This window comes from Fusarium redolens (genome assembly GCF_020744475.1).
Source record: "Fusarium redolens strain MPI-CAGE-AT-0023 chromosome Unknown BKA55scaffold_3, whole genome shotgun sequence".
Taxonomy (NCBI): domain Eukaryota; kingdom Fungi; phylum Ascomycota; class Sordariomycetes; order Hypocreales; family Nectriaceae; genus Fusarium; species Fusarium redolens.
The window spans coordinates 1,102,127-1,129,747 of record NW_025763666.1 but is presented as its reverse complement, the minus strand read 5'-3'; the positions used below and the strand labels follow the sequence as shown (position 1 = coordinate 1,129,747).

The window sequence follows — 27,621 nt, the reverse complement described above, 5'->3', positions numbered from 1 at the left end:
ACAATGCCAAGGCGCATTGGTTGTGATGGCTACTCGGGATGAGCGTTCCAAAAATATCCATGTCCCTCGACAAACAAAGTGTCTCGGCCCCAAGAGATGATCTCAGAACATCTTCCATGCCCATACTTTGTTTGATATCTGATCATGTTCAAGTGAACACGGGTTCATGTTATTGGATGAAATAGTGGCTCGTTCATGGTTGTCAGTCCAAATCCGGAGATCTGGGCCACTAACGACATCCCTGCAATGCAGGGTTCTTAGCAGGGTCCAGGGGTCGGATTTCGGCATGCCCGCCGATCTGACAGATGCTACAACACTTCCAAGTACCGTACCGCATAGCAATGGCCCTCCATGAGCCCAGAGGCTTGGCGATGTTTTTGGGTTTCACTCGTGAGGCGCTGGAGTTCTGGAAGTTCTCTTGGTGAGGCTACTGGTAGCGTCCCTCACCATAAGCGTTACCCGGCTCTAATTAGTATCCAAAATTCCTATGACCGGCGGGATATCCGTAGAGGATGTCTGAGTCTCGCCTCTTAGAGGGACCTTATTAAGCCCTGTTGGATGACCGTTCTTTCGGTTCCGGGTTTCTGCATTTCTTCCCATCGTTCCTGGATGGATTTCGCTCCTTTACCGTGTTGACCACGCTCCCTATTTCACATTTCACTCATTTATCTGAAACAGATTCACTGAACTCTTTTTTTTATCTTGACTTCTGCACCAGAGACTACAAGACTGTCTTACCAAGGCACACGCCTTCTTGAAGTTGCAGACCAGATAGTCCATAGGCTGCTTGCCTATCATTACAAACTCATCTTCCCAGGTTCCTCCATCACATTCATTTTCCAATAAACAGTTACACAATGCTCCTGTTTAAAGTATTTGCAGGCCTTGCCAGCCTAGTATCGTTGGCAGTAGCTGATGATGCCCCTCAACCTCTACCCATGGACCTGGGCAGTGTTCTGTCAAGGCACCCCAAGCTTTCAACATACTACAAGCTGATCCAGGTATGAAATGTATTGCTCTTTGAGTTAACGAGTGTTATCGCTGACGTTGTCAGAAATTCCCCGATGTCCTGTTGCAACTGCCCAGTTATGAGGGTGTCACGGTAAGTTGAATCTGGTCCTCCGAACCTCAGGAACAGCGACTGATTTCTGATATTTCGTAGATTGTTGCCCCTTCCAATGATGCTTTCAATCAAATCCCTTACTCTCCTCTCTCCAATATTTGGGACCCGAACGATGCCAAGGTCACTGTCCCGCTTCTTCAGTACCACATCTTGCAGGGCACCATAAGCACAATGAAGCTGAAGGAGGGACCTGCATACGTTAAGCCTACCCTTCTTCTCAATCCTAAATGGAGTAATGTCACTGCTGGTCAGAACATCCTCATCAACAAACAACCTGACGATGTCATCTTCAGTACCCGGCTGGGCAATCGAGCTACAGTGATCAATTACGATATCAAGTTTCAAGGCGGACTCATCCAGATTGTGGACAGTCTGTTGATTCCGCCTTCTGGTATTCGTCAAGTCCTGATGGCAAGCAAGGTCGACTCGTTCCTCGGTGGACTCTTTAGAGCTGGCCTCATGCCTGATCTTGCTGGTCGCCAGGACATCACTGTCTTTGCTCCAAGAGACCAAGCTATGGAGATGGTTGGCAGCGCACTCAGCGGCATGTCGACCAAGGAGCTGGCGGGCGTCATGGGGTATCACATTGTACCCGGCAAGGTTCTGGTCTCGACCGACCTTGACAACGCCACGTCTCTCACCACATTGACTGGTGAAGAGGTCCACGTGCGCCAAATCGGCAATGAGAAGTTCGTAAATTCAGCCAAGATCATCACAACCGACCTTCTCATTTCCAATGGTATCCTTCACATCATCTCCAATGTCAATAACCCAAAGGAGGCCGATGCTGCTCCTAATCCTAGTCTCTGGCTTCAAAATCCTGTGTTCAAGTCTGCTGGAGTTGACGATGTCTTTGACTCGGATATTCCTTGTACCGCGAGCTGTCCGGTGACAGACACACCAACACCTACACCGGCAGACCAAGCTGAGAACAATGCTGTGGCAACACCGTGGTTCACCACAAGGTCGAGCAGGGGAGTGGCCGCTCCTCGGGCCACAGCACATGTTGCCCGCGCTGCACTGGGTATCATGGGTATGGGTGCGGGAATGGCGCTCTTGTAATAAGAGTTGGTGTTCCTCCGGTCCCCTTGTCTTGTGTTTGTTTTCTTGAGCTTTGGTGTTTTGGGTCGGTTGTCTCTGCAATAGTTTAGATCTCTCTATCTCTCGATCAATACCCCGACAGGAAGCAAACGTCCTGCTTTTGCCAATATGTTCCCTGAGAGCCCACAAATCTGGTTTTTAGTCAAGCAGTGTTTGATCAACGTGGACCAAAGTTCTTGGCGAAACAGTCATGGCAGTCGTCGTCCGGACTTCTCATTAACTCCGCGTCAATTAAATCTTTCCGATGACATGGATGGTTAGTCTTGTAGTTCGGGTGAGGCTTTAACCTCAACGGATATCATTATCCTCTAGGCGTGTAAAGTGATTGGTGAAGTTTTTTTTTAGTCTACTGTCGATACACGGAGAGATCTAGATCCGTTGAAGTCCGCGGGTGTTATGCATGCAATTATGATTGCCACGAAGGTAATCCTTGCCATCTACAGTAGTCAGTAGGTAGTAAATGGCACCACGACTTGCCATATTCAGCATACAAAATACAAGTTTTTGGTTCATGAAACAGCGAATTGTCATAGCGCACGGAATATGCCGCTTAAAGGTCTAGGGTAAGCAATTCAAACCCCAGCAAAAGCAACCCGGGCAGAATCGCTCGCCTGGTTCGTGGGGTAGAATTGGAAAGGCCAGTCTCGGCCGACAACCTTATTAGGTAAAGCCCGAGAATCTGTGACTAGGGGGAATAGAACGGGTGGCGCGTTTGATTGACAAGGTTGTCGTATCTTTGCCTGTAAGTGAAGTGTTGTGTTGTATGTGGACCTTGGGAGACTGGGCTGAGCTAGCACAGGTGTAAGTAGGTAAAGGCTTGGCTGTATCATGTTATTACTGAGGCGACTCATTCAATTGCCCCGGAGATACAATGAGAGAAAATTTGTAATGTAGATCAGAAGGGAAAAAAACAGGCTCAGACCGCGTAAATGTTTCGTAACCAGTATCCATTCCTTGGCGACCGACTCATTCGTTATCACAAATAGGGTACAGGTACAGTAAATCCACAGTTACAGGAGGCAATAATAAGATACACCGAATAGACGGACGACAGGCCATGCATGTAAAGTCAAGACGGGATAAATAAACGCGATAGACCCGCTATAGGTCTGCCTTTGTGATATGCCGCTCGGCGACTAATTGACTAAGATACCTTGCCTTGCCTTGCCTCACTTGACTAACAAGCTTTAGTTCGGCGACGATTGAAACGGTTTCAACCAAAGAGAATCAGGAGGCGGAAAGGAACATGAACCAGTATCGTTGCCCACTATGAATGGGTACGGAACGGAATCGGAACCAGTACCTGGCAACCCCCCACCAGAAAGAGAATCATGGTAATCAGGACCATTCCCTCACTCGCTCGCTCAGTCCTTCATTCATGACCCGTAAAAGACAGAGGCCTCAAAAGCACAATAATGACATGCCATTCTCTCTGTGTGTGTCGTTCATGCGCCAAGCCGCATTATCGGATTGCTGCTCTGCCAGATTCATCCAAACCAACACCCCAGTCAGCTTTCTGTATCACTTCTGACAGAGTCCTCCAGAGCATCCGTGACCGATACCGTACGTTCCGTAATGCACCGGACCGTATTGTATTGTATTGTACTGTACCGTAACGAACTGGGCCGTCTGTCCTAGGCAAAACTCCCACTCCCATCCCACCCCCATTTGAAATGATGCACATCTCGCAACCCACACCATAAACGCTGTCAGTTTGTGGCTTATCCATCACTCCCGTATTTCCCGCCTGTTCGGTCCAAAGTCTTGCTTCGGGCCATATGTCGAATCCTGGTATGATCGCCCCACGAGATGCGAAGAAGCATGAGATTCCGGACTTGCTGCAGTATCATAAGTGACATGATGCTTGGCGCAAACTCCCTCTCCCGCCTCTTGTCCTTTATGGTAACTGCCCTACATGAGGTCGATCTGCGGCCCAAGACATGAACTCCGGGTGGCGGAACAGGGGACCCTTCTTCTTGGAGGTCGATCTTGGCTTCGAGAAAAGCAGAACCCTAGTCACTCCAAGACAGCTGAAAGAGGCTTGATCAACAAAGAAACTCTGGAACAAGATAACAAAGATTACAAGCAGAAATGCTCAGAGGTCATAACAGTTTCCATGTATGAGGAGGAGACGGCGGCGGGTCTGGCTGAGGAGGAGGGACACGCGGCCCTCCTGGAGGTGTTGGCGGAGGGTCTGGATCTTGTGATTCGAGAGACATCGGGCAGTGAGCCACACAAAGAGTGTGAAGGTGAAGGTAAAGGTAAAGGTAGAGGTGAGTATGAGTGTGAGGCATCATAGACATGTGAGAGAATTGTAAAGGCTATAACTCCAGAGACATCAGGACAAGAAATAGAGAAACAGAGGACACACTGGGTCCTGGTCCTCTAGAGACACTAGTCGAAGTGGTAAAAGGTATCCGATGGATAGTCTTGTTTTAGGCTTGTGGTTTATGTTATACTATTCTTCGACATTACTACCGCCCCCCAGTATCTCCAGATAGTCGGTGCGACACCGATCCTCTTAATGAGGCTCACGTTTCGCCCTTGGACGACATGGCACATCATCAACCTTGGCCAGGTGGGTAGGATACTCGTCAGATCAATGGGTAAGGTGGTTCACGATAGATATCCACGTTTACCTACACGATCAGCTGCGCAAGGTGTAGTCGACGGCATCTAGACCCGCACCCGCGCCCAAGGATCAGGCCTTCAAACCCGGTGGCTTTCTCGCTGTTTCTCAAAGGATCACCATCGTCGTGTCCAACATCGTGCCTCACAGCAACGCATCGTCCGCGCCGAGCCCATCAGGTGGCCATACCAGTGAGGGGGGATTGAATATGCACGACGAACATGTTGCCCAGATGAGCAGAGTCCACGCATCTGGGTAGGGTCCAGCCAGTCCAGGGCCCGGAGACCGAGTAAGGCAAGTAGATATTTGAATATGCGCTAATAAGTACCGGTATGACCATGGCACAGCCACCGATATTCTCATCGGCGATTTGAGCCTCAATCAGAATCCACAGCATTAGCCATTATTCATATTTCTGGAGAATGCTCTTCATAGCAGGGTTGAGGCAGTAGGCGGTCGCGGGGAAGATCCTATGTATGAGGAGATAACGAGGAGACCCAAGGAAAAGTACCAAGAAGGCGTGCCGGGGCATTAATGATGTGCGTAAAGTTGCTATTAGACTCTGGGCTCATTATACCTGCCGTGGTTCATACAAGCTGAAACCAGCTTGCCGTGTATGATAGCGTCAACTCAAAAGGAACACCCAGCATCCTAAAGAGATCGGTGGGGTCCCAATGTGGCTGCCAAGGGGACCCCAAAGGTAAAGATTACCTGAGTGATCAGACAGGAAACGCAGCCGGACCATAAGTCCTCGGTAGCACAACCGACTTGAACCCTGCAACGCGCACGGTATCCATGTCAGAGACAGCTGCCAAACTCGAATACAGACCTATGACAGCTGCCCGTCTACTAGGCTCTCCAGGCTCTTGCCATGGTCCCCGAAACAGACACGATGCGCCACACACCACCTCCTCTGTCGTACCATGCTGAATATGCAAGGCTCCCAAAGCAGTAATGTGAGAAAGGGGGCTCGACACCCGAGCACGAGCCGAGGTGTTGTACATCGGGCCTCAGAATCTTGCCTTTATAGGCTTCCAGCTGATTAGGGAAAAATCTCCTGGATTGACTAGCCGCCAGCGCCTTTACCCGTACCCTGCCCAGGGATCTCGTAATTGGCGCCATGTAAGTGGATCACATGCTGGTATGATATGCTCTTGACGGTGAATATATGATGCTAGTATAGCCGCCGAGAGTGATGTGATGTGCGGCTGTGCTTATAGCTGCCACAGCTTCGATTTACGCCAGTGCAGAATGGGATCTCGTCACAAAACCCGCAAGGGGATATGTACTGTACCCTAGATGCGATGTCACCACGGTGACGCACAGATTATCCAGTACTGTACCGATATGCATGGTGTGAGAGAACGTGTGTACATCCTGGCTGTTAAGACACCCGTGATGGTGCCAGATCTGCTATGTGTCAAAACATCTGCGCTCTATGTGCTCGGTCCATGTTTAAACCGAGCTCGCTTTGACAGCTGAGCCACGACTTGGCTGTCCAGGAGGGCATGTCAGACTGTCGTATGGCGAGTGGTGCAGTCTGACAGCGGCCCCTCTTCAAACGGTGACCCGAGCCAAGCTCAAGGCCAAAGTAATACCCTTGTTGTTCGCAATTCATGGATCTTGCTTGCAAGGGCGGCATCGTAGGATCGGCCTCTCCTCAGCCCTATAGGAGAAGCCACCGTTTTGGGTGGAAGACGCTGAGGCTAAGACTAAGACCCCGACCTGGTCTCAGGCTGTCTTGGCTTGATAGACCACGTTGCTTGTGTATGTGCAGTGCCACTCAAACCATCCCACTGTTGCCGTGCTTCGGTGCATAATGGAGTGTTGGTTTGATCAAACTATCATGAAGGGTTGAGTTGCGCCAAGACTTAGTCCACTAAGCATGGGGTCTATCATGTCCCCACACCAGCTCCCCTTAGTCGAGCGGGGAGAGTGTGAATCGTGACAAATGGTAGATGGGATCTAGTGACCAGTGACTAGTCCCTGAATGGTCGATATACGTTCGAAAATAGTGGCTGCAGCAGTAGCACTCAAAGTCTATCCTCCACTTCCCAGTTCCGAAATATGTGACTTGTGCATATCCATGGAAAGGCATCGGGGGCAATCCCTGCTGGCCCCGTCCGCGGCAAATGCCCTGAAACGCCGAAACCAAAACGAGATCACGTAAATTGAACTGGGACATTGATAGATAAATCGGATAATGGGCGAGTGATTGGCCGTAACAGAACGGAGCGAATCTCCGGACTGATCCAAAAAGATGATAGGGGGGATCCTTGAGAGTTCTCAACAGGCGTCTTTGCCGAACATGGTTATGCGTACATCTTGATCTGGTCAGATGTCAGTTTGCCAAATGGGAGACAGATACAAGTGACTAACTTGTCTCCGAGAGCTAATTAAAACCTGGGGCCGTTCTTTATTCTGTTCCTTTTCCTATCCTTTCGTAACGCCAATGGAAGCAAATTAATTACACCTTGAACTCGTGAATCATTTTGGACCGCGTCCTCGACTGCGAGATCGACTTCGACCTTCGTGACTATCAATGCTCCCGCGTCGTCTTGTCTCGTGATCATCGTGGCGGCCGGCTGGTTTTCGCCTGGGACCTGGAGATCTTGAGCGTGATCTAGATGAAAAAGAGTTGTTGGATCGACTGCGATATCGGCTTCCACCACCACCACGGGAAGGAGGGGGGCCAGCCGATGATCTGGAAGGCGAACGCGATCCTGGACGATACACATCAGACCTGGGTCCGTAACGACTTCCTGGAGATGCTCGACGGCGACCTCCACCACCCATGCTATTATTTCCTCCCATGCCCACACCAGGGGGTCCCCCACGCGCTCCTGCAAACGGAACTCTGGGATCAATGTTGGCTCCACGCCGAGCCGTTGGAGGCGCAGGAGAAAGTTTGCGACGGGGAAGCACTATGGACACATTGATCGCGGAGCCATCCACCTGAGCCTCATGCATGTGGGCTATCGCGGCCTCGGCATCGTCCTCGTAGTCGTAAAGTATGTATGCTGTGCCACGGTTTGTTCCAACTTTGACTCGCATTAGCTGATGTCCAAAGAACTGAGAGACGTTGATCTTACAAGTTCTGTTGATGGGAAGATCAAGATCCTTGATGCGCCCAAACTGTCCAAAGATCTCATAAAGGTGTTGCTCATTCATGTTTTTAGATAGGCGCTCTACTACGATCTAGGCATACCAAGTCAGTTTCATAACTTGGCCATGACAATTCAAGACATACCTTTGTGCTCTTGGCGGCTGGGGAAGCACTCCTATCTCTGTCGTTGCGCTCGCGAGCCCCACGGCTCCAACTGCGACTGCGACTGCGGCTTCGACTCCGACTCTTACTACGGCTCCGACTGCGGCTGCGAGATCTGTAACGGCTATTACGGCGCTGAGGTGATGCGGAGCGGGCAGGTGATCGCGAGTCGTGATGATGGCGGCGCTGGGGTGAACGGGAACGATCAGAGCGTGCAGTAGGTGAGCGCGTGCGCGACCTGTAACGGCCGCGAGATGGCGATTGCGAAGCCATTACGATACCAAGGGCGGAGGTGGCCTCAGCTCAAAATTATGTTTGGTACCACGTGTTGAAGTTGAAGGAATTGGCATGAAACGCGGAATGTGGCGGTAGGAAGGCTTGTGGGTTAGCTTTCTTGACAGGTGATCACGTGACATGTATAACGACGCGCCATGGAGCTCTAGGTAGAGGTGGTTTGGGTTTGGCAGGTCCAACCTCGGTACAATAAAATCAAGCACTTCTGTTTAGCTTAGTGGGTATTTTTTGCAAACAATCATCTTCAATCTCCTTCACTTGGTATAAAAGAATAAGAGAATGGCATGTTATGCAAAGGCGTTGATTACTATCTGACATTAGCCTCCATAATAGGCTGATACAACCTAGTGCTTCCCTTCCAAAATGGATACTGCCTCGAAACATGACTATGCATTGTCGATCATCGATGTGGAACCCGGGCTGACGCTGGTCTAGACTACCCGTTCCGTGTCGTTATCTCCCTGCAAGAATCCGTACCGCATATAGAGTTGTGCATAGCCGTGTCCTTGCCTTGATATAACCTGCGGAGCACTGCAAGCAACCCAATCCTTACTCGAAGGCAACGTTCTTGTGTGTACGCTCGATACCACGTCGGTTGCAACCAACTACGCCCGTTTTGTATTCCATATCCATGTCTTGTCACATCTCGACTGCTTTGCCACGTTCGCATTTTGCGGTGGATGGATGGATGATACAAGTTTGAATCAACCGGCATTGGACATGGATATTAGTTCGCATCCTTCGACTGTGGCTCTGGCGGCATGTGCGGCTGCTGGTACGGGATACGACCCTTGCGTCGGTGAAATTCCACGACTTCGGGGGGTGGATCTGTTGGATTGTTGTCTTTATCCACCCACACGCAACGCAGGCTTTGTGTGATGCCTGTCAACATGTTCATTAGAAGCTTTCTCTTGTATCATGCCATTTGCTTTGACTCACGCTCAATTTGTAGCCATGCCAGCCGGCGGCACAATATCTCCTCTTCGGGAGTACGGTTTCTGGCATCTTCGGCCATTCTCCTCAGCAGCCTTTTGCGACGACGGTGGTCCAGGGCTCGGACGAGGAAGATGAAAAAGATCAAGGTGACGAAGACAACGGTGACTCCAACAATAAGGCCTATTTCGAGACGGCTCATAGGCCGAGACTCAGATGTCTGGGGTTCCTCCGGCAGGGAAGTGGCTGTGGGATTCACAACAGGCATGGTGCTATCCTTCGGCGACCTGAGGCCGATGTTGGTAGTGGAAGAGAGTTTAAAGAAACTTATGGATGAGAAAGACCTCGCTCTGATGAAGTAACTTAAGAGGTCAAGTGGGAGAAAGCTGGTGGAAGATCCAAGAGGATGCGCGTTGCGGTGAGTAGGTGTAAATCGGGTTATTTATGCACGGTAGCCAGCCGTTGATGTTTATGAGCTTGCAACAATAGAACTGAAAATGCTATTGTGAAATCCATTCATCTATTCATCCTGCATCAACAATGAACGCTGGGCGAGTGGCTGTTGCAAGACTCAAACACTGCCAGCTGCCGCCAGTTGCCAACCCAACAGGATACCTTACCAGCCCAGGGGGCTTTATAAAAAACGATGACTCCTGAAACGCCTCTGTACTCCAATAATCTAATTCTGATACATATTGTTTCGCTGCTACAGGAATAGTTTCTTCATAACACAATTTCTCAATGTTGGCTTCATCCTTGAGTGGCCAGCTTAACAGGATGAAAGAGTGTTAGATGATCTTGAACTTGGAGCCAGTGATAAAAAGCAAGTGGAAGTTCGATGTTGACAAAACTATTGTTCATACTATCGTTTAGAGGTTCTGGACTTACAGATGCTACTGCGGCGGAGTTGGCCGAATCACCATTACCCAGCCTGGACGAGTACTCACTCTTAACAACTTCGACTTACAATCTGCTACCTCGATAATTTCCAAAACCAAAAAGAATTAAGCTACGACATGTATCATTCACATCACAGAAACCCGATGACTGATATGTCTGCCTCAACAGTTCCTTTCGCTCAAAGTATGCACAATGTTCCGGTCTGTGAGCTTCTGCTTATGTGCCTGTACACCCTCCCTCCCTGCTCGGAAGCCTTCATTCTCAATTCACCACAGCCTCATAAATATCTGCGAAGGGACCATTTCGACAGCTGCATCTCTTCCTTGTTGGTGAAATTTGACTTGAACTGGTGACTTACAGAGTGACGGTAGAACCACACCAGCCCCTTCTATCACTCATCTGGCCTGGTACCCATCCCCGATGCTCACTCTCTTTGTCATTGCTATGCTTAGAGGGCACCATTGGGTGATTTTCTTTACTTCATGTTCCCTACATAGTCCAGAAGGCGTCCTGCTTCGAGTCTGTATTTGATGCGAGAGTTGGGAGTATCTAGCAATCATGAAAACAGCCTGTGATTGCAACTGTTGGTTTGTGGCAGCTATTTCAGGAACGAGAGTCTAGACAGCTCTCAAATGACTCCAGACAACCCTCAAAAGCAAGCATCAAAACTCGCTGTCTCCACAAAGACTCCTGATCACAGGACTAGACCAGTTTGGTTTTGTGTGGTGCTTTATACCTCTTTGCCAGCCCTTCTGACTCAGGGGTACAACGCTTATTCCTCTCTCGCTCCTGTTGTAAGCTACACAATAAAAAAGAAGGCTTACGTCAATGAGGGTGTGAAGGTGAAATGTTTAACTGTTTTGTATTATATTGGGAATTGTTATCGTGAGATATTGCAAGATTAGCAGCTAGATACTTTAGGAAGCTTGATCAAGTTCGGCTCTGAGAAGCGTTCAAGGTCTCGCTGGTGGTCTTGGCAGCATCTCGAAGTCGAGATTCAAGGTTGTCACCGAACATAGCACGGCCATGGGCCTTGAACTCCTCGTAGACAGGGACCAGAGCGTCGGATCGGAGGTCGCAGCCATAGTAGAAAAGAACGTTGCCGTTCCTGTTGAAGGTTCCGTCGGCCTTCTCGAAGAACCAGGTTAGGTTCTCATCTTCCTCGCTGACAGTCCAGACCAGGCTAGGGTGATCCTTCTTAATGGCAGCGAAGACGTTCTCAGCGATGTTGCTGAGCCATCCGGCCTTGGTGATGTTCAAAGTCGCCAGTGTAGCAATGGGTCGCTCCTCACTGGCAGGCAGGACAACAGCTAAGCACTGCATTCCATCGTCGTAGTAGGCATTGAAGTTCTTCTCCTTGAGATGATCGACAAAGCGTTCGACAGTGGCTTCAGCATCAAGACCCTGGCGGTCGCGGGCCAGAGTCTCCTTGAACTTGGAAAGATCCTCAATCTCGTTGACAGAGGAAATCCTCTGGATCTTGTCTCCCCGGCGAATGAGGGTACCGGCTCCAGAGTCAGTGAACAATTCCTTTTGCAAATCGCTAGGATGGATAATAGCAACAGATGAGCTGCGGGGGAGTGTATCCAGTACTGGGAATGGTCAGCTATGAGTCTGTATAACGTCACCTGGCCAACTAACAATCTTTGATTTCCTTGATTTTAAGTCGCGTTCCGTATCGACACCAAGGCTGAGCCATCAAATGGTCGAATTCGGCGTCTAAGTTGATGGTAGAAATCTTCTCGCCATCACCATCATACAGCCCACCCTTTTCTGACAAATAAACAACCTTCAGGGGCTCAAGAGCACGGGCGAGCTCGGCAGCAGCGACATCGGCGTTGACATTAAGGAGATGGCCGTCTTCAGATTCGGCCATTGAAGTAAGGACAGGGATATAGCCAGCCTCAATGGACTTCTCAATAGCTTCTTTGTTGACCTTGGTGATCTTGCCAACATACTGCCACTTCTCCTTATCAAGATAATCGGCCATAAAAACACCGCTAATAGATCGAGTCGCAACACCAAGCTCATCCAGCCGGTCAATAAGCTTCAAGTTCTCCTCAAGAAAAAGCTTGCGAGCAATACCCAAGGTCTTAGCGTCAGTAACTCGGATACCTTCTTCGAACTGGGGCTCAACACCAGCCGACTCCAGAAGATTATTGAGTTGAGGACCACCCCCGTGAACGATTACGGGATAAAGGTTAATTTCGGAAAGAAAAACCAGCGAGCGACAAAGCTCGTCCAAGTATTCGGAAAGAATGGCACCGCCAACCTTGATAACGGCGAACTTCTGGGACTCAACCGAGGTGAAGAGCTTCAGATACTGCTCACCCTCCCGCCTGCTACCAATGCTGTTGATGGTCTGCGCAACAATCTCCCGAGTCCTATCGCGGCCAGGCAAAGAGGCGAGGGCCCTGGTGGTAGAGAGGGCTCGGTTGGCGTTGATGGATCGGAGCGTAGTCGGAGCGGCAGTCTTGACATTGGCGCGAGCGACGCGGGGAGCGACTCGTCGAGCACCAGCCCGAACAGCTCCAGAAGTGGCGGAAAACATCTTGCTTAAGCCAATTGACTCGACGATGGCAGGGAGATCGTGCAATGGACAGAGGGGAGGGTTGAAGGAGAGAGGACGAGGACTGGTGACTCTTTTAGAGAGAAGATCGATAGGCCCACACGGCAAGATAAGGCCCGGGCGAGTCAGTGGAGACTAAAAAGTACCTAACCGCCAGGGAGCAAGAAAACTTCCAACACTAAGCTTAAGTGCCAAAAATAAGTAATCTAAGGGTCTAGTACATCGAAAATAAGCTTACCTAGGTATTTTTATCACTTAGAGAAGTGGCCCTAGGCTTTTTTGCCTCCCCTTGCTGGGAACCTAGAGTACCAGGAACCTGGGGTCAGTCACCTTAATGGAGGGGCAACAGAGCTGTAAGGATTTCATGTGTTACCAACTACCTTATGCACAATTATTCTATGCACATACAAATGTGTCAGGAGTTGAGACGACAGCCTCTGATCTTTCGATAGGTGGTTCTGTTATTGTAACTTCGAATCTCCTCAAAGCTCAACTCGCATATTCCCTCGTAGTCATAGTTCCCGCACCTGCCATCAATCCGACACCGCTTGGAGACCCTTAGCTGACCGGGGTTGACTTGCAGGTCTCCATTGCATCAAGGTAGAATTTTTTTTTCATTGAGGTCCATCATGGAAAAATACCATGTTCACGGGGTCTCACCTATGATCTGTATGGGCGAGCAACAATCTTTGATTTGACATCGACCTCGTTAGTTCACTGTTGCATTCAAATATCTACAGTGAAGCGGCAAAGATGAAAATGTTCCCATTCATCCGCTGCAGATCTTTTTACCAAGACAAACTCACCGAGGTACAGTAGCCAAACACGGCTATTTTCCTTGATCCAAGAAAAAAACGGCTCAGATGGTGATGAGGCATTATCAATCAGTCGGCGTTATCAATCTATTCCTACCCACAATACCCATGCACTTACAGAAGAAGCCCACTACCAAATGACGCCAACGGAGGACCCATGGTTCTGGTACGTCAAATCTTGAGCCTGTAAGGGATCTCTTTCGTTCATCTTCAACGGAAATGCTGCCATGTGTGCAGAGAGGTTCCACCTTCGGAGCAACTATTGTTTAAGGCTTGGTCTAGCTTATCCAGATGCCGGCTACCCACCTCTCAGGGAAGGTTTATCACAATAACCATGGGTTTTTATGAAACGGGAGCTATCATGTGATAGAAATCTCGTATTAAAGAAGTGGACTAATAATAAGGGATTCTACAAGAATTAGAGAGCTGACCCCGACCCACTACTCTCGCAAATCAAGGACCGTTCACTTGCCATTCCTATCTTCAGTCTAGCAAGCAGACTGCCGCTTCGTTGCTACCAATGATGCAACACGAGGAGCCAGATTTGATGGCAAAGATCCGCGGAAAGGTATACATCTCAATTAATCGGGGAACGCCTAATCTCAAACATCCAGCCCGGTCTGAAGTCCCAGGAGCAATACCGAGACTTCGTCATCAGTATGTCGCCCCAAGAGCAAAAACTGCCAGCATAACATGACCAGGACCCAACGTGAACAAACTCCACCGTGCTCAAATCATATTCCATTGCAATAATGGCCGGTTGCCCAAAAGTTCCATTTCCCATGGTCATAGCTTGCGATATTCGATGTCGTCATGTCCCAGCGTGTGTATCGTAAGGACCAAGTAGTACCCAAACAGATGATTGGGCTATTAACGGGTAGCCACAACTAGAATGAATTAGCAGGATGTCCAACAGCACATCTTCGACGGATCGAGCACATACCAGAGGGGACGATGATGATGACCAGTAGAATGATGATACCGATAATCAGACACATTCGCATCTTCATATCCTTCCACCACATCTGCTTGCGGACTCTGTTGGCTCCTCGACGGAAACCTTGTGCCGAGACGGCCAAGTTGTCGGTCTTATCCTGAAGAGCATCGAGGCGCTCACCACGTTGAGAAACCTTGTTGATGTTGTCACGCATCACACCCACGGTATCATCAATTTGCTGCCGACTGCATTAGCTCATATTCAAACACCAGACATTATGGCGCTGGTGATTTCTGAGGCACAACGTGGGTTGGACACTGGCGGAGGTGCTGACAAGATGGCCAGAATGTGACGAAAGCTCATCAAGCATTGGCAAACTGAGGCAAGTGGCGTTTGGTCGGGTTGCTCGGAACGAATATCATGATGCTGCGTAATTGTTCTCAGGCCATTATCGCATGATTTGCCAGCGGCCGATTGATGGCTCTTCGAAAGATTACGATCGCATTGCATATCGTTTGCGAATTACGAACGGAGGCGTCATCCGTAATCAGACAGCCTCGTCGCCAGGTGTCGTAACCCATAACCATCCAAAAACACCAGCGCATCACGGAAATCATCAAAACAAACTTACAGCTTGTAGCGCCTGCGTTCTGGCATTGCCGCCAGCACCCTGTTGCTGGGCTCCAGCCTGGCCGCTGGGGATGTAGGGGTCGTAGGGGGCTTCCTGCTCAGGCATTTTGGCTGTGGTCTGGAGATGTTTGAGTCGCTAGAAAATAACAAAGGGGTATCGGTCGGAATGGCGCGAAAAGTCGAAGATGCAGGAGAACAAGTTCGCGATTACGGTGCTGTCGTGTCGTGTCGATGTGATGTTCGAAAAGAGGAGGTTGGCGTAGCGAGAGGTTGGAAGAGGGAAGTTGATTGTGAGACGTTGCGCTGGTCCAGGCGAAACAAGTAGTGAATGACCAGGTTGCAGCAGGTGAACCTAGGGCGGAGCTGGTTTTGGGGCGCTGCTGGGTGACGAGGCCCCCGGGGGGTTCGGGGCGGGCGGGCTTCAGATGGGCTGCGTTGCGTTAACGGTGCTGAGCCTGAATTGGCGTCGTGGCTAAGTACTTCTACATGATTCGAAGGCCTACGGATAAGCTCTGGTAATTAAGAGTCTTTGTCCTTTTTAATTTATCGAGGTTCATCAACTGTTGGTTCCTTCGTTCTGCTGTTCTATTTTTGGCCATTACAGTCAATAGACACTTAGTATATAAAAGGTGCTGTAAATGTCCTCTGACCTGTCCTACTGGAAAAGCTTTCATTGCTCGCACATCTCGGGAGAGTAGTTGCACTGTAAAGTATTCGCGCAGTGATACGTTTCCTCTTGACACTTTGAGTCGTGGTACGCAGTGCCTAAAAAGGTTACCGATGCAAGTAGTGATGACAGACTCATGTGATGCTGTAACCCAAGTGTCGTCCTTTTTCAGTAAGCGCGGAGACACCGCCCGTATTCGCAACCATGAGTCAGCCACGGTTCACCAAGGTGACGACGCCACATCCGATTCAATCGTGCTTTTAAATACCAGCCCACATTAGGTATCCTCAAACAGCCCATTCATGCACTTGGAAACACATGGACGAGGGAGGTTACAACTCGTACTAGAACCAAAAGCTTAACTAGCAAGAGTTGGTACAACAACGCAGTTGACGCCATGATTATTGTTGTTGAACGGCGTACTACGAAATAGCGAAGATGGTCTTGATAGGCCATGCAACAGATACCTTTGTTGGGACTTACCACAAGGAACAATGACGGTCACAGATGCTCGAATGAGTTTCTGACGGCCTTCAGATGATATTTCATCTATAGCCTTATCATGAAACCCATCAAGACCTTCAAGTCTGTGTTAGATGCTTCACAAATGGCTTTAAAAAATAGTGCTCATGAGAGACTTGAGCCTCACCTAGCATAAGTACCAATCAAATCAATATCAGTAAACTTGAAACAAGGGGTAGATATCTAACTCTGTAACTACGTCTCAATCTATTGCTCATACAAACTGAAAAGGCATGGGCGCCGTTGGTCCAGTTCTGTCACACGATCTAAAACCACATCTGAGCGACCTATGTAATCTGCTCATAGGCTCAAATAGAAATAAACGGTAAGCATCCTTTAAGCATGATTTGCTGAACGGAAAACATGCTCGGGTTTAGTAGATCTCATTAAAACTTTTAGATAAATAGAACCTGGATATAGGGCTAGAAACATGGGGGAAGTAGTCATTCTGTCATCATTATGATGGAAGAGGTGTCCAGAATTTTCGAACATCGAGCTACTAAAAATTGACAACAGGGGTCTTTCAGATGACAGGATTCGATGGAAACGTCGATTTCGATCTGGCTAATGTAACACAAGGGTTTGGGGGGTTCAATAAGAACCTGTGCTCTACTCCATAGAGCTCTACCGATTTCGTGGAGGATATGAGAAGGGCTTTGAAGCTCAACAAAACAGAGACCTACACACTATGTATTTCAGTTTCATGATATCTCATACTCTAAGTCATCAGTTAGAAATAATGTCCGTCGCAGAACTATACGCCACCTTATGTATGAATGTCATGATAAATAAGACATGATTAGTTTGTCAAGCCGACCATTAATGCACCCGTGGCTTGTGTGCCACAACCAATCGGTTCACTCGGATCTCACTCCGAGCTTGATTGTGTCCCTCCACCTTTGATTTGGCTACTGTCCAATTGTGCGAATATGGCATGTAGGTCTCTGATCATTGGAAGATTGTTCAGAAAGACGATTGCAGCCGAGTTGAGTTGATTAGTTTAGACATATATAGGTAGATTGATTGAGCAGTCCATTGTTTGCATGCATCCCTTAACTACCTACAGCCTTCGACTTGACGACTCATTCAGTTGATAAAACACGTGAAAGGAAACCCATGCAACGAAGAGATTATCGCCACTGAGCACCCTATCCGGTAGCTTATAATCGGTCAACTGTGATACTACTTACTATCTTCGACGGACCCTTTGCCAGTAACACGAGTCCAAGCAATGTCCAAGAGATATCGCCAACTACTCCCTGTCCCTCCGAACGAAAACTCCCCTCCCAACTCGCAACCGTCTGGATCTTCCTCGACTCCACGATCCTCGAGCGACGAACCTTTGAAGCGACAACGAATTGGAACCCAACTAGCGTGCAACTCGTGCCGCAAAAGGAAGATTCGTGTAAGCTCCTCAAGGAAGGTAGCAACCCCTTTTGTCCTTTTTAACACGATGTGACAAATAGTGCGATGGAAGAAAGCCTATGTGCGAAGCTTGTCGACGACGCGGCGAAAAAGAACCATGTACCTACACCGAGAATCGAAGTCCAGGCCAGACGAGTAAGGAAACGGAGCAGATTCTAGGGTTATTTGAAATTTTGAAGACAGCACCCGAGGCTCAGGCCATTGATATGCTTCGAGTCGTACGAAGCCACACAGACCTCGATACAGCCGTGTCGATAATCCAACCACAGATAACGAAGAACATCAGTAATCATGAACGATCTCCTGAGCACCCTCGACACCTGGGTCTTGAATCTGAGCTCATGGCAAAACATTCTCTCGCTTTTCCAGCGCTTCAACCCCTTGAATCTACTATCTTGAAGTAAGCTGGCTGAACGGGAAAGGCATCACCATTCGCTATCCGGCTACAAAGTCGTATTATCACCAACTTTGGCTGACATTTGGCAGGAAATTCTTCACCGCCGGCCGAACATCGACCACTCAAAACGACGAAAACACCCCGATGACCAACAGTGACCCGAACCCGTTCCCAGCCCATGATCCTGCCCGGAGCCTGGCGCCCACCCTCAGCCCCTGTGACGAACGATTAGAAGAACTGAATATTGGATTTTGGACCTCTGTGCCAGTCGCCTCCGACTTGGCTGCAAAGGTCATATCACTATACCTTGAGACGGATCATCCCTTATTGGGCCCCTTTGATCCGACCCTATTTGTGGAAGATTTGATCCATTGTCGAACCAACTACTGCAGTAAACTGCTGGTCAGTACCGTTATGTACTGGGGTTGTGTAAGTGGTCTGGAAGGAGTCTGATGCTCGACTAGCCTCGCTGAGACATCAACAGCAAATGTATAGTGCGGTCGACTCTACGGTTCAATCCTTCATACCACAGTTTTGTGAAGAGGCCGAGAAACGTTGGTCACTTGAAAAGGCGACAGATTCTCTGCTAAATCTTGCTGCAACGCAACTGCTGGGCTTAGCGTATCTGGGTAATGGAAAGGATCACTACGTTTTGACACATGTATCCGAAGTGAACGCCATGAGCGCTCGCATGGGGCTTTTCGGCGTCGAGCAAAGCGTTGCGGTTTCCAAAGCAAAGCAAGTGAGCCCTGAGCTACAAAGCGCGACATCATATGCTGCTTGGGGTACTTTCAATTGGATAGTGTGAGTTCATCAAGTCCGAATCTTAGACAAGACATGGTATTAACATCCTTAGGTTCATGGCTTTGTTTTATCAACAACCTGGCCTCTCGTATCCTGAGCACCCCCCTATTGTCCCAATACCAGGGCATGAATGGTATCATCCTTCTGAGCCCAGCCCCGAGTCTTATCAGCAGACACCTCAGCAGACGTACATGGGCGACACGTTTCCGATTCTATGTCGATTCTGGAGAATAATGCACGAAGTGACCTTGAAATACTATCGTGATCAGCCTTTCCCGCGCGAAAGCCTCAGTAGTCACATCGCACTCGCCTTTGCAGAGTACAAATATCGAGAACTTATAGCTTGGGCAGAGACACTGCCTCCATCTATGGTGCGTTCAAAGCAGAGTCCGCATCACGTTTTGGTCTTTCAGTATGTTTCAAATTCTTGCTTCTTCCCGATCGTGGCCCTTCTATAAGTCTAACAGGACGGCAGTATCTGGCTTCATGTCGCCATTCTGTGTATCCTTCGCCCATTTACAGTTCGTGCAAGGGACTCGCCGAAACCACTGCGACTGAAAACGTTTCCCTGCAAGCGCAGCTCGCCTGACGCTGCATACAAAGCATCCGTGAATCAGCTCAAGCGCCTTGTGGTGGTATATCGAGAAAACTACACATGTTCATCTTACACGATGTTATGGCATACTGCCCTGATTCATGTCGCAAATGCGATTCTTGGAGACACAAAAGATCCCGCCTGGCGCTTTTACTTGTTCTTTTGTGTCAAAACCTACGGAGAATTACGACGATCATTTCGGTTTGCCGAAACCATCGGTCGCAGCATATTGTCCATGACGCTCCAGCAAGGCGATTTAACTGCGGAAGAAGCGCGAAGACTAATGGTACAGTTTGAGGAGAATAGGCTGACTAGTCCAGCGGAAGACATACGGGCGACATTTATGGCTGATTTGAATCTTGCAATGACGGATCCTGAAGAAGCAAGTGTGGAGAGCCTGTCTGACAGGTTTGATGACATTGCACTGTTTCGGGAGTTTACGAATGCGGGTGACTCAAGCGAGGACGAACCAGTAGAGTCGGATGATAATACTTGGGATACGTTGTGAGACGGAGCAATCGCTGAGCGGAATGGTCAGTACAAATGATTAGAAGAGGCTTGTTGAGCAAACTGCTGGCTCAGAAGCTCTTTGAATAAGGCACCCTGAAGGAGAGACCAGCAATGGAGTTATGCCCAGAGAGTCAAAATGGTCGAGAGGATAAGGCAACACATCACAATTGCCGTTGAGCGGAAGAAGGAGATGTGCAACAAGCAACACCAGTTGTGCCTTGAACATGAGATAATCGGTAACACTGGTGCCATATGAAAGTTGAAGAAAAAGGAGGAGTTTGCGGTTTGCGTGCCAAGGCGAATACCGCTGGATTGAAAGAGTGTGTTTACGATATGAGCCTGTGTGTAGTGTTTCAGTTCGCCATCACTGTGAACAGAGACGGAAACGTCAGTCAGTATCTGATGGGCCATTTCCGGGAAGAAGTGCTTTGATGATAGGTCCACAGACATCAAATGCCTGTTTGCGAATGTCTGGTTTTGATCACTTGGAAGTTGTCAATATTACAATGCTCCCATGGATTGGCTTCGTCGACTCAGCCGGTTGACGGAGAATTGATAAATCAACCCATAGAAAGAAGCGGAAAATAGACAAATCAACTACTAACCTGACCCTTGTAGCGCTCCGGTACAAAAGTATGTGTTAAAACTAGGGTATCAAGGTTGAGGTCATGTTCAAATTCTCAGGCAAGTCAGATCAACATGATAGAGTGGGATAACAGTTGATTAAGGTGGACACGAGAATCTCGATAACAAATGTCAGCCGAGCAAGGACCAGGGATGATGTTTTCTCATTTACTGAGCGTAATCACCTCAAGCGACGGGCTTGGCCCCAAATTCTTGTCTTATAAGCTGAACTGTTTAGATTTACTGGGTCAACCACAAAACCTCTCATATCACATATTCTTGGCTGCCGTGTTACCGAGACTTGTTCTTCACATTGTGATATTCTTTCTTATGAGGTATGTACATGCCGTTCAGGTACAAACTGGACTTGGCCCATCTGGGTTTGGCACATCTCTTACGCTAACTCGGCCGTATCGACGGAACCTTAGAGCTTGCAGAGGGTGGAGTTTAGGGCGGCCGTTCCAGGTCCTCGCCTGCTCGTATTGGCAAATCTCTACGCATAAGAGCCTAGCCTGGACTTGGAGAGGGAGGGTCTGAGGGGAATTATTCAGCTGTGAGCTGCTAATAATAATGCAGTCGGATGGATCACGATGCAGACTACCTTATGTATATCCGAGGTGCCCGATACGAGGGAGTGGTATGGTATGCATTCATCTAACGATATTTCGAGGGGTGAAACATTCAATGTTATCAAGAACAGTTAGTCAGTGACATTTCCTGTTCGTATCTCCATGGCTATGCCCGGGCTAGAGGATGGGACTTTTGAATGGCTCCCGCTGAGGAAAAAAGGTTACTTTTATGATTAATTGGAGATGTGTACTTGCTCTGCTGTGTTGTACTTAGGCTGAAGATGTACCCTGAATTGCTACACGAGGGTAATTTACTGCCACTTACTCGACCTCTTACAAGCATCCATGACTGACGAATCTACCATCTCCCAATATTCTTCTGTCAGCCTCAATTAATCTTTGCTTCTGTATTCAATTCTTGCACTAATTGCCAGACCTCCAACTTTTAAAGTTTCCATCCTTTGTGACCTTATAACGGAGGTAAAAAAAAAGTACCTTGTGCACCTAAATTGGCTTTAGCTCTACCTAAGTTAAGGTAATCCCGCTTCTACCTAATAATCCCTGCTTCCTTGTCGAGGTTCCTTCCATTCTTAGGTTCCTAGCCACCCCGGGCTGCCATCCCAATCCCAATCCCCGTATCCATTCATTCGCAGGTAACCTCCGCTCACGCCTGTCTCTCTCTGTTTCTCTCTCCACTTCTCATCGTCATCCTTTCGCTCGTTTCTTTCTCTTTTATCTTTGCATCCTCATGAAGCTCGACACGTATCATCGTTGTCGTCTTTGAGCTTATCGTCGCTCTCGCTTCATTGTCGACATGCGCTTCTCTTCAAGATCGAGATCAGAGCCAAGGCTCGGTGCAGGCGGCATCATAGCTGCCCTACTACTGACGCTCAATCGCTTGTCCTTGGCTTACCAACTGGATCCTAATTCGACGAGTGAGTTACAGCGTGAAACAGTCGCCGAGCCGCTTTCTTGGTGTACTGCCTTCCCAATGCCGCCTATTCTGACATAGAAACTCAATTCAGGTTCGATTAAATCGATTGCCAAATCAATCGCCAAGGATATGGTTGGCATGTATCATGGTGACGAACCCGGACAAACACCAGGTCTCCTACCTGACCCTTACTACTGTACGAATGAAGTCCCCAACTTGATATTGCCCCATCTGTTGATACTAACGATTCCTGCCAGGGTGGTACGCTGGCGCCTTTATGGGAACACTCGTCGATTATTGGGCATACACTGGCGATTCCCAATATGTCGAAATCACGAAACAGGCACTTCTTTTCCAGGTCGGCGATCACGATGATTACATGCCTATCAACCAGACGAGAACCGAAGGAAACGATGATCAGGGATTCTGGGGACTCACTGTCATGTCGGCTGCCGAGTACAACTTCCCCCATCCTGCAGAAGATCAGCCACAGTGGCTTGGACTTGCACAAGCCGTCTTCAATACTCAGGCAGCTCGTTGGGATACGGAACATTGTAATGGCGGTTTGAGATGGCAAATCTTCCAGGTAAGTGATGCAAATATGTCTAGTTTCGGACTTCCGCCACCATCACCTGTCAAATCTTCGTGGCGTCGCCTGAGTGCCTAGCGCCAAATGCTTATGATAAGTCGAAATTGACCTTGATGGGCTAACACCGATCGCAGTGGAACAGGGGTTACGACTACAAGAACTCGATTTCTCAGGCTTGTTTCTTTGCTCTAGGTGCACGTCTTGCACTCTTCACCGGCAATAGCAGTTACGCCAACTGGGCTGATAGAACATGGGACTGGATGGAAGCAGTCGAGTTTATTGATCCTAAGAGCTGGTATGTTTATGATGGTGCTCATATTGGTAACAACTGCACGAAACTCGTCCCCTATCAATTCTCCTATAATGCGGGCGGTATGATTCTCGGCGCCGCTGCCATGTACAACTTTACCGAAAGCCAGGTCTGGAAGGATCGCCTCGACAATCTGCTCGTGGGCGCCCAAGTCTTTTTCTCAGGACCTGAAAAGAACATCATGATAGAGGTCGCTTGTGAGCCCGTTAAACTTTGCAACCTCGACCAGAAGTCTTTCAAGGCATATCTGAGCCGCTGGCTTGCTGTCACCACGCAATGGGCTCCCCATACTCGCGACACTATAATGCCACTCTTGCGTGCGTCAGCCGTTGCAGCCACGGACAAGTGTACTGGAGGTGATAACAATCGAATGTGTAGCCTCTACTGGACCAAGGACAAGTTTGAGGGCGAAGTCACTATTGGCCAACAAATGGCCGCATTAGAAGTTACTCTTGCCTGCATGATCCAGGACCGACCGGCACCGCTAACAAAGGACACTGGAGGAACAAGCAAAGCCAATCCTGGTGGTGGTGCAGAAGATGTTGGACGAACGACTCCTGATTTGGATTACAAACCTTTGCCTGCAGGTGACAAGGCTGGTGCCGCCATTATCACCATTTTGATTCTCGCCGGCCTACTTGCTGGTATGTTTTGGATCTTCTTTGACGAAACATCAGACAGTGGCCCACTTGATCAGTTTCGGAGTTTTGGATCATCAGCCGCTGCTACCGTTGCCGCTTTGGCTGCTGGTGGGGGTGCTGCCGCGGTATTGGGGCATAAAAAGAACAAGAAGGATATCAACGAAAAGAATGCTGCGGTATTTGCGACGTCAAGCAATGGTAGCTCTCAGGAAAACACAGATAGCCATGTCGCAAACGATGTGCCTGTCGGCGCTACCAATAGTCAAAGCCAGGGGCAACATCGTCGAGTGTCTAGCATGCCCTTGGGATGGCCACAAAACCCAGCAATGAGAGGAAGCACTCTATATGACTCTGAGGGGATTTACCCAGCTTCAGCCTCGGCGCGACAATCTCGAGGGGACTGGGCAGTAGGAGGTTTTGGCGAATCAAGCAGTGGTCCAGGAAGTTTGGCTGGTGGTAATAGAAGCTACACACAACATGAGAACGCGACAGGCGACACCACCCCAGGCACTGAGGAACCTGGCCTTCCACATGATAGGAACAATAAGAGTGCCACTCACACCGCCGAAGTGGACGTGAGTCAACGTGAAGCTTCGGGAGCTATTGGGGTAGCACAGTGATCGTTTCCTGTGCAGGGTAATCAACATTTCTTAATGGAAACGGGTTGAGATTTACGAGTTTCTTGGCGATACACGGTCAACTAGGGTTTTAACGGACGCTTGTGGCATTTTGGGGGCGTTTTGACGGTGACGGCGCATATTGGTTGACAGCCTGTGGGCAGGCTTTTGAGTATTATCTATATAACTTGGACCGGAGGGGCACAAGAGAGAAGGCCTCCTAGCTACAACGGCAGAGTGGACGTGTTGCACACAATTAAATACAAACTCACAGGCGTCTGTCCTTTCCAACAAGACACTATGCATGGCTCAGAGTAAGAATAGTGCACACTGAATTCATGTAGATATTTGACTGATGCTATAATTTGACGTATTCGCTATTCTCGTTTTAGCAACGATTTAATATCCTCTACAAACATAGGCTCATAGTCTACTATGCGATCAAAACCAACCGCTAATGGATTTCTAGGTCCTTGTGCCATTCCAGCGGGCTTGTGGTATGTCTGACGAATGGCTTGTTTCTCCCGTTCTAGAAACGCATCGAATGTGCTCAGTGGGATTCCCCATGCTTCAACTTCTTCCTTGGTCGCAAGCTTGGCCATGTCTCTCATGACAAGTTGACCAGCTATGAAAGGGTTGGTGGCTTTCTGATCCATAATCTCTTCTTCAGAAAGGTACTCTCCCTGAAGATCCCTTCCCACGGCTTTGGAGAGCTTCTGTAAAATGACTTCCACTTCAACCCACTCATCGGCATACGTGATCTCCTTTTCATGAAACTTGGCTGGGTTCAGAAATGCTTCGCCACCAAACTTGCCAATAGTGACTGTATCAGTCAACGGGAGAACAGTGCTAGGGGTCATAGCAGTTGCGAAGACTCCTTTGTCAACGAGGCCGGGATACATTCTGACAAATGGTTCGAGATAGTTGGCCATGAAAGATCCCGGGCGCAAGATTGTCCAGTACTCGAAGCCTGCATCACGAGTCTGATTTTCAATTGCATGCTTATTGCGCATGATTGTATCGGTGAAACTTCCGGGCTCCATGGCAGTCAGTTGGTCGGGATTTCCAGCGCTGAAGCCGCTTGAGAAGATGGCATGCTTAACGCCAGCTTCTTTGCCAATATTCAAGACGTTGGTTGCCCATCGCCTCTCAGCGGTGAGGTCTGTGAAGTCGGGCATGAGAACAAGGAAGAGGCCTGTACAGCCCTTCATTGCCTCCTTGAGTGCTTCTTTGTTGTCATAGTCTCCTGGAGTCAGCTTGACCCCAATAGTCTCAAGAGCTTTGGCCTTTTCGGAGTTGGGATCGCGAGCAAGGCCATGGACAGCGATGTCTTTGGATCGCAGGTAGCGAGCGACAGCGCCTCCCTGGCAGCCTGTTGCGCCTGAGACGAAGACTTGAGGGGTAGACATTTTCAGGTTGTGAGATGATATATGTGATGTTCGAGGTGTATAACCACAGTTGGTAGGTGTATAGATGAGGTGTAAATCCAAGTATTTGGTCTCTTTGAAGCATCACAGACCCTCATTTTATAGAAATTACCCGCGGACTGGCTGGCGGAGAACTCTTCCCTTCGGTAGGATACTCCATCACGTCGCCGGAGATCCGCTGTTCTCACGGCAGATCGCCCCCGAGACGGAACCGCTTTCACAGGGCGGAGTTCCGCCCAGTCCCACTTTTCCCGACCATTTCCACTTTGTCTGATGCTTGGTTGCCAGTCAGACTTTCAACTCTCAACAACACAATCATCAGATTACCAACTTCATTTCCGCAGGCTAGTAAATACTGCGGATTTACTTTTCTAATATGTCTTTCACCGCCCGAGAACGCCGCAACCCTCCAAGTCGGCGGAAGTCCTGTACCGCTTGCACCAAGGCTAAGCGGCGTTGCGACTTTGCTCTACCCGCATGTCTCCGATGCTCTCAGAGACAGATATCTTGCCAGTATCCCACAAGGACGATACGAGGACAGTTGACCCCTCAGTCTGAATCACCAGAGACAGTATCACCTAATCTATTAAGTAATGAATCGTCGCCTGAAGTTTCTGGCAGCTTTCCCATAAGCGGGTTAATGATTGAAGATTTCAATACCATCATCTCGAGAATTGATGCAAGCTCCAACGGCCTGGAAACGTTTGATCTTCCACTAGAAGATGTGGCACTAGAACTTGCTCAACAGCCTTTGACATTAACTGGCCCATCGACACAAGATTTTGGGAATGTCTCAGCACATATCTTGAATCGCCTTCAGTGGGCTGTTGATGAGATCAAAGAAGCTCCTAAGAAGATGGTTCTTGAGAACCAAACACCATGGTGTCATCCACTACTCTATAAAGATGCCATGCCTCGATCTATGCAGGGTGAAGATCAGAGCTCAACTGTCCTCTGTGCTCACTAACATCGACGCAGATGCTCACTCCTCTTGTGCGTTATACATGGCCAAGAACCGTGTCAATTCGCCCATTATATTTCGTAGCATAGAATCTCGCGTCAACGACTTACTCTCAACACCGCCACCAATAACGCCCCTAGACTGTCTGGCTCATACCCAGGCTCTCATCCTTTACCAGATAATAAGGCTCTACGACGGCGATATAGGTGCTCGCACATCAGCAGAACGCATCATTCCAGCCATTGAAGCTTCCGCAATATCATTGTTCTCCTATGCCCAGTTTGACATAGAGGGAACACCTGGTACGCTTCCTCTGTACCCTATAGCCCCGACAAAAGCCTTCTGGCAAGATTGGATTCTCCAGGAGTCTTTACGTCGTACTCTCTTATTCTCATTCTATCTTGTACAGACATATCGTATCATGTCCGGCTGCAAAATGCTCCAATGTGATGGAAGGCTTGGTTTATGCCACTCATGGACATTGTCTGCATATTTATGGAATGCTATGACTCCCCTGGGCTTTGCTGAGGCGTGGAGAGATAAGAATCACTATGTGGTGACGAATGCCATCTTTACAGGTGTTCTTGCTGAGGCAAAGGCGGATGATATAGATGTCTTTGGGAAGATCATGATTTCAAGTTTACTAGGGCGAGATGAGGCTGAGGGTTGGTTTGCAAGCAAAGGTGGAAAATTGTAGGAATGGTTGACCAAGATTCAGTGAAGCTTAGGCACTGGACGATAACAAACTCAATGTGAATGAAGTATTGACTTTAGAAACATCTCTCTAGATAGAGATCTACAAACCAGGGTTTTATAATATTTCACCGTGA

The 27,621-nt window shown here is 48.8% G+C and overlaps 10 protein-coding genes across 10 annotated transcripts; 5 read left to right on the top strand and 5 right to left on the bottom strand.

The window, feature by feature from the left end:
* Nucleotides 1-857: 857 nt before the first annotated feature.
* On the top strand, nucleotides 858-3,267 carry BKA55DRAFT_590446 (FAS1 domain-containing protein; the record flags this gene model as incomplete). Its single annotated transcript, XM_046195090.1, has 5 exons — nucleotides 858-1,001; nucleotides 1,055-1,102; nucleotides 1,163-2,181; nucleotides 2,726-2,780; nucleotides 3,235-3,267. The coding sequence occupies 5 exons, from the start codon at nucleotides 858-860 to the stop codon at nucleotides 3,265-3,267; spliced, it is 1,299 nt and encodes a 432-aa protein (XP_046053787.1).
* An 872-nt stretch (nucleotides 3,268-4,139) lies between these two features.
* BKA55DRAFT_718432 (uncharacterized protein) lies at nucleotides 4,140-5,411 on the top strand (the record flags this gene model as incomplete). The annotated part of the gene is made up of 4 exons (XM_046200943.1): nucleotides 4,140-4,479; nucleotides 4,545-4,630; nucleotides 4,713-4,802; nucleotides 4,891-5,411. The coding sequence occupies 4 exons, from the start codon at nucleotides 4,140-4,142 to the stop codon at nucleotides 5,110-5,112; spliced, it is 738 nt and encodes a 245-aa protein (XP_046053786.1). The 3' UTR covers nucleotides 5,113-5,411.
* Nucleotides 5,412-7,161: 1,750 nt separating this feature from the next.
* BKA55DRAFT_232101 (uncharacterized protein) lies at nucleotides 7,162-8,502 on the bottom strand. The gene is made up of 4 exons (XM_046185279.1): nucleotides 8,104-8,502; nucleotides 7,946-8,051; nucleotides 7,233-7,894; nucleotides 7,162-7,177 (listed from the first exon to the last, which is right to left on the bottom strand). The coding sequence occupies exons 1-3, from the start codon at nucleotides 8,392-8,394 to the stop codon at nucleotides 7,341-7,343; spliced, it is 951 nt and encodes a 316-aa protein (XP_046053785.1). The 5' UTR covers nucleotides 8,395-8,502; the 3' UTR covers nucleotides 7,162-7,177; nucleotides 7,233-7,340.
* A 640-nt stretch (nucleotides 8,503-9,142) lies between these two features.
* On the bottom strand, nucleotides 9,143-9,616 carry BKA55DRAFT_534999 (uncharacterized protein; the record flags this gene model as incomplete). Its single annotated transcript, XM_046189657.1, has 2 exons — nucleotides 9,143-9,297; nucleotides 9,355-9,616. 2 exons carry the CDS (start codon nucleotides 9,614-9,616, stop codon nucleotides 9,143-9,145), a joined length of 417 nt encoding a protein of 138 aa, XP_046053784.1.
* A 1,562-nt stretch (nucleotides 9,617-11,178) lies between these two features.
* On the bottom strand, nucleotides 11,179-12,799 carry BKA55DRAFT_590445 (Aspartate/glutamate/uridylate kinase; the record flags this gene model as incomplete). Its single annotated transcript, XM_046195089.1, has 2 exons — nucleotides 11,179-11,840; nucleotides 11,890-12,799. The coding sequence occupies 2 exons, from the start codon at nucleotides 12,797-12,799 to the stop codon at nucleotides 11,179-11,181; spliced, it is 1,572 nt and encodes a 523-aa protein (XP_046053783.1).
* A 1,616-nt stretch (nucleotides 12,800-14,415) lies between these two features.
* BKA55DRAFT_232013 (synaptobrevin-domain-containing protein) lies at nucleotides 14,416-15,498 on the bottom strand. The gene is made up of 3 exons (XM_046185278.1): nucleotides 15,201-15,498; nucleotides 14,576-14,807; nucleotides 14,416-14,519 (listed from the first exon to the last, which is right to left on the bottom strand). Exons 1-3 carry the CDS (start codon nucleotides 15,303-15,305, stop codon nucleotides 14,503-14,505), a joined length of 354 nt encoding a protein of 117 aa, XP_046053782.1. The 5' UTR covers nucleotides 15,306-15,498; the 3' UTR covers nucleotides 14,416-14,502.
* Nucleotides 15,499-17,281: 1,783 nt separating this feature from the next.
* On the top strand, nucleotides 17,282-20,117 carry BKA55DRAFT_660600 (uncharacterized protein; the record flags this gene model as incomplete). Its single annotated transcript, XM_046197557.1, has 6 exons — nucleotides 17,282-17,793; nucleotides 17,855-18,213; nucleotides 18,366-18,639; nucleotides 18,695-18,995; nucleotides 19,138-19,457; nucleotides 19,590-20,117. Exons 1-6 carry the CDS (start codon nucleotides 17,620-17,622, stop codon nucleotides 20,115-20,117), a joined length of 1,956 nt encoding a protein of 651 aa, XP_046053781.1. The 5' UTR covers nucleotides 17,282-17,619.
* Nucleotides 20,118-22,126: 2,009 nt separating this feature from the next.
* Nucleotides 22,127-24,406, top strand: BKA55DRAFT_502018 (glycosyl hydrolase family 76-domain-containing protein; the record flags this gene model as incomplete). Its single annotated transcript, XM_046186884.1, has 4 exons — nucleotides 22,127-22,247; nucleotides 22,338-22,442; nucleotides 22,504-22,832; nucleotides 22,970-24,406. 4 exons carry the CDS (start codon nucleotides 22,127-22,129, stop codon nucleotides 24,404-24,406), a joined length of 1,992 nt encoding a protein of 663 aa, XP_046053780.1.
* A 295-nt stretch (nucleotides 24,407-24,701) lies between these two features.
* On the bottom strand, nucleotides 24,702-25,812 carry BKA55DRAFT_590441 (uncharacterized protein; the record flags this gene model as incomplete). Its single annotated transcript, XM_046195088.1, has 2 exons — nucleotides 24,702-24,733; nucleotides 24,912-25,812. 2 exons carry the CDS (start codon nucleotides 25,810-25,812, stop codon nucleotides 24,702-24,704), a joined length of 933 nt encoding a protein of 310 aa, XP_046053779.1.
* Nucleotides 25,813-26,124: 312 nt separating this feature from the next.
* On the top strand, nucleotides 26,125-27,599 carry BKA55DRAFT_557653 (uncharacterized protein). The gene is made up of 2 exons (XM_046191824.1): nucleotides 26,125-26,759; nucleotides 26,809-27,599. The coding sequence occupies exons 1-2, from the start codon at nucleotides 26,207-26,209 to the stop codon at nucleotides 27,486-27,488; spliced, it is 1,233 nt and encodes a 410-aa protein (XP_046053778.1). The 5' UTR covers nucleotides 26,125-26,206; the 3' UTR covers nucleotides 27,489-27,599.
* Nucleotides 27,600-27,621: the final 22 nt, after the last annotated feature.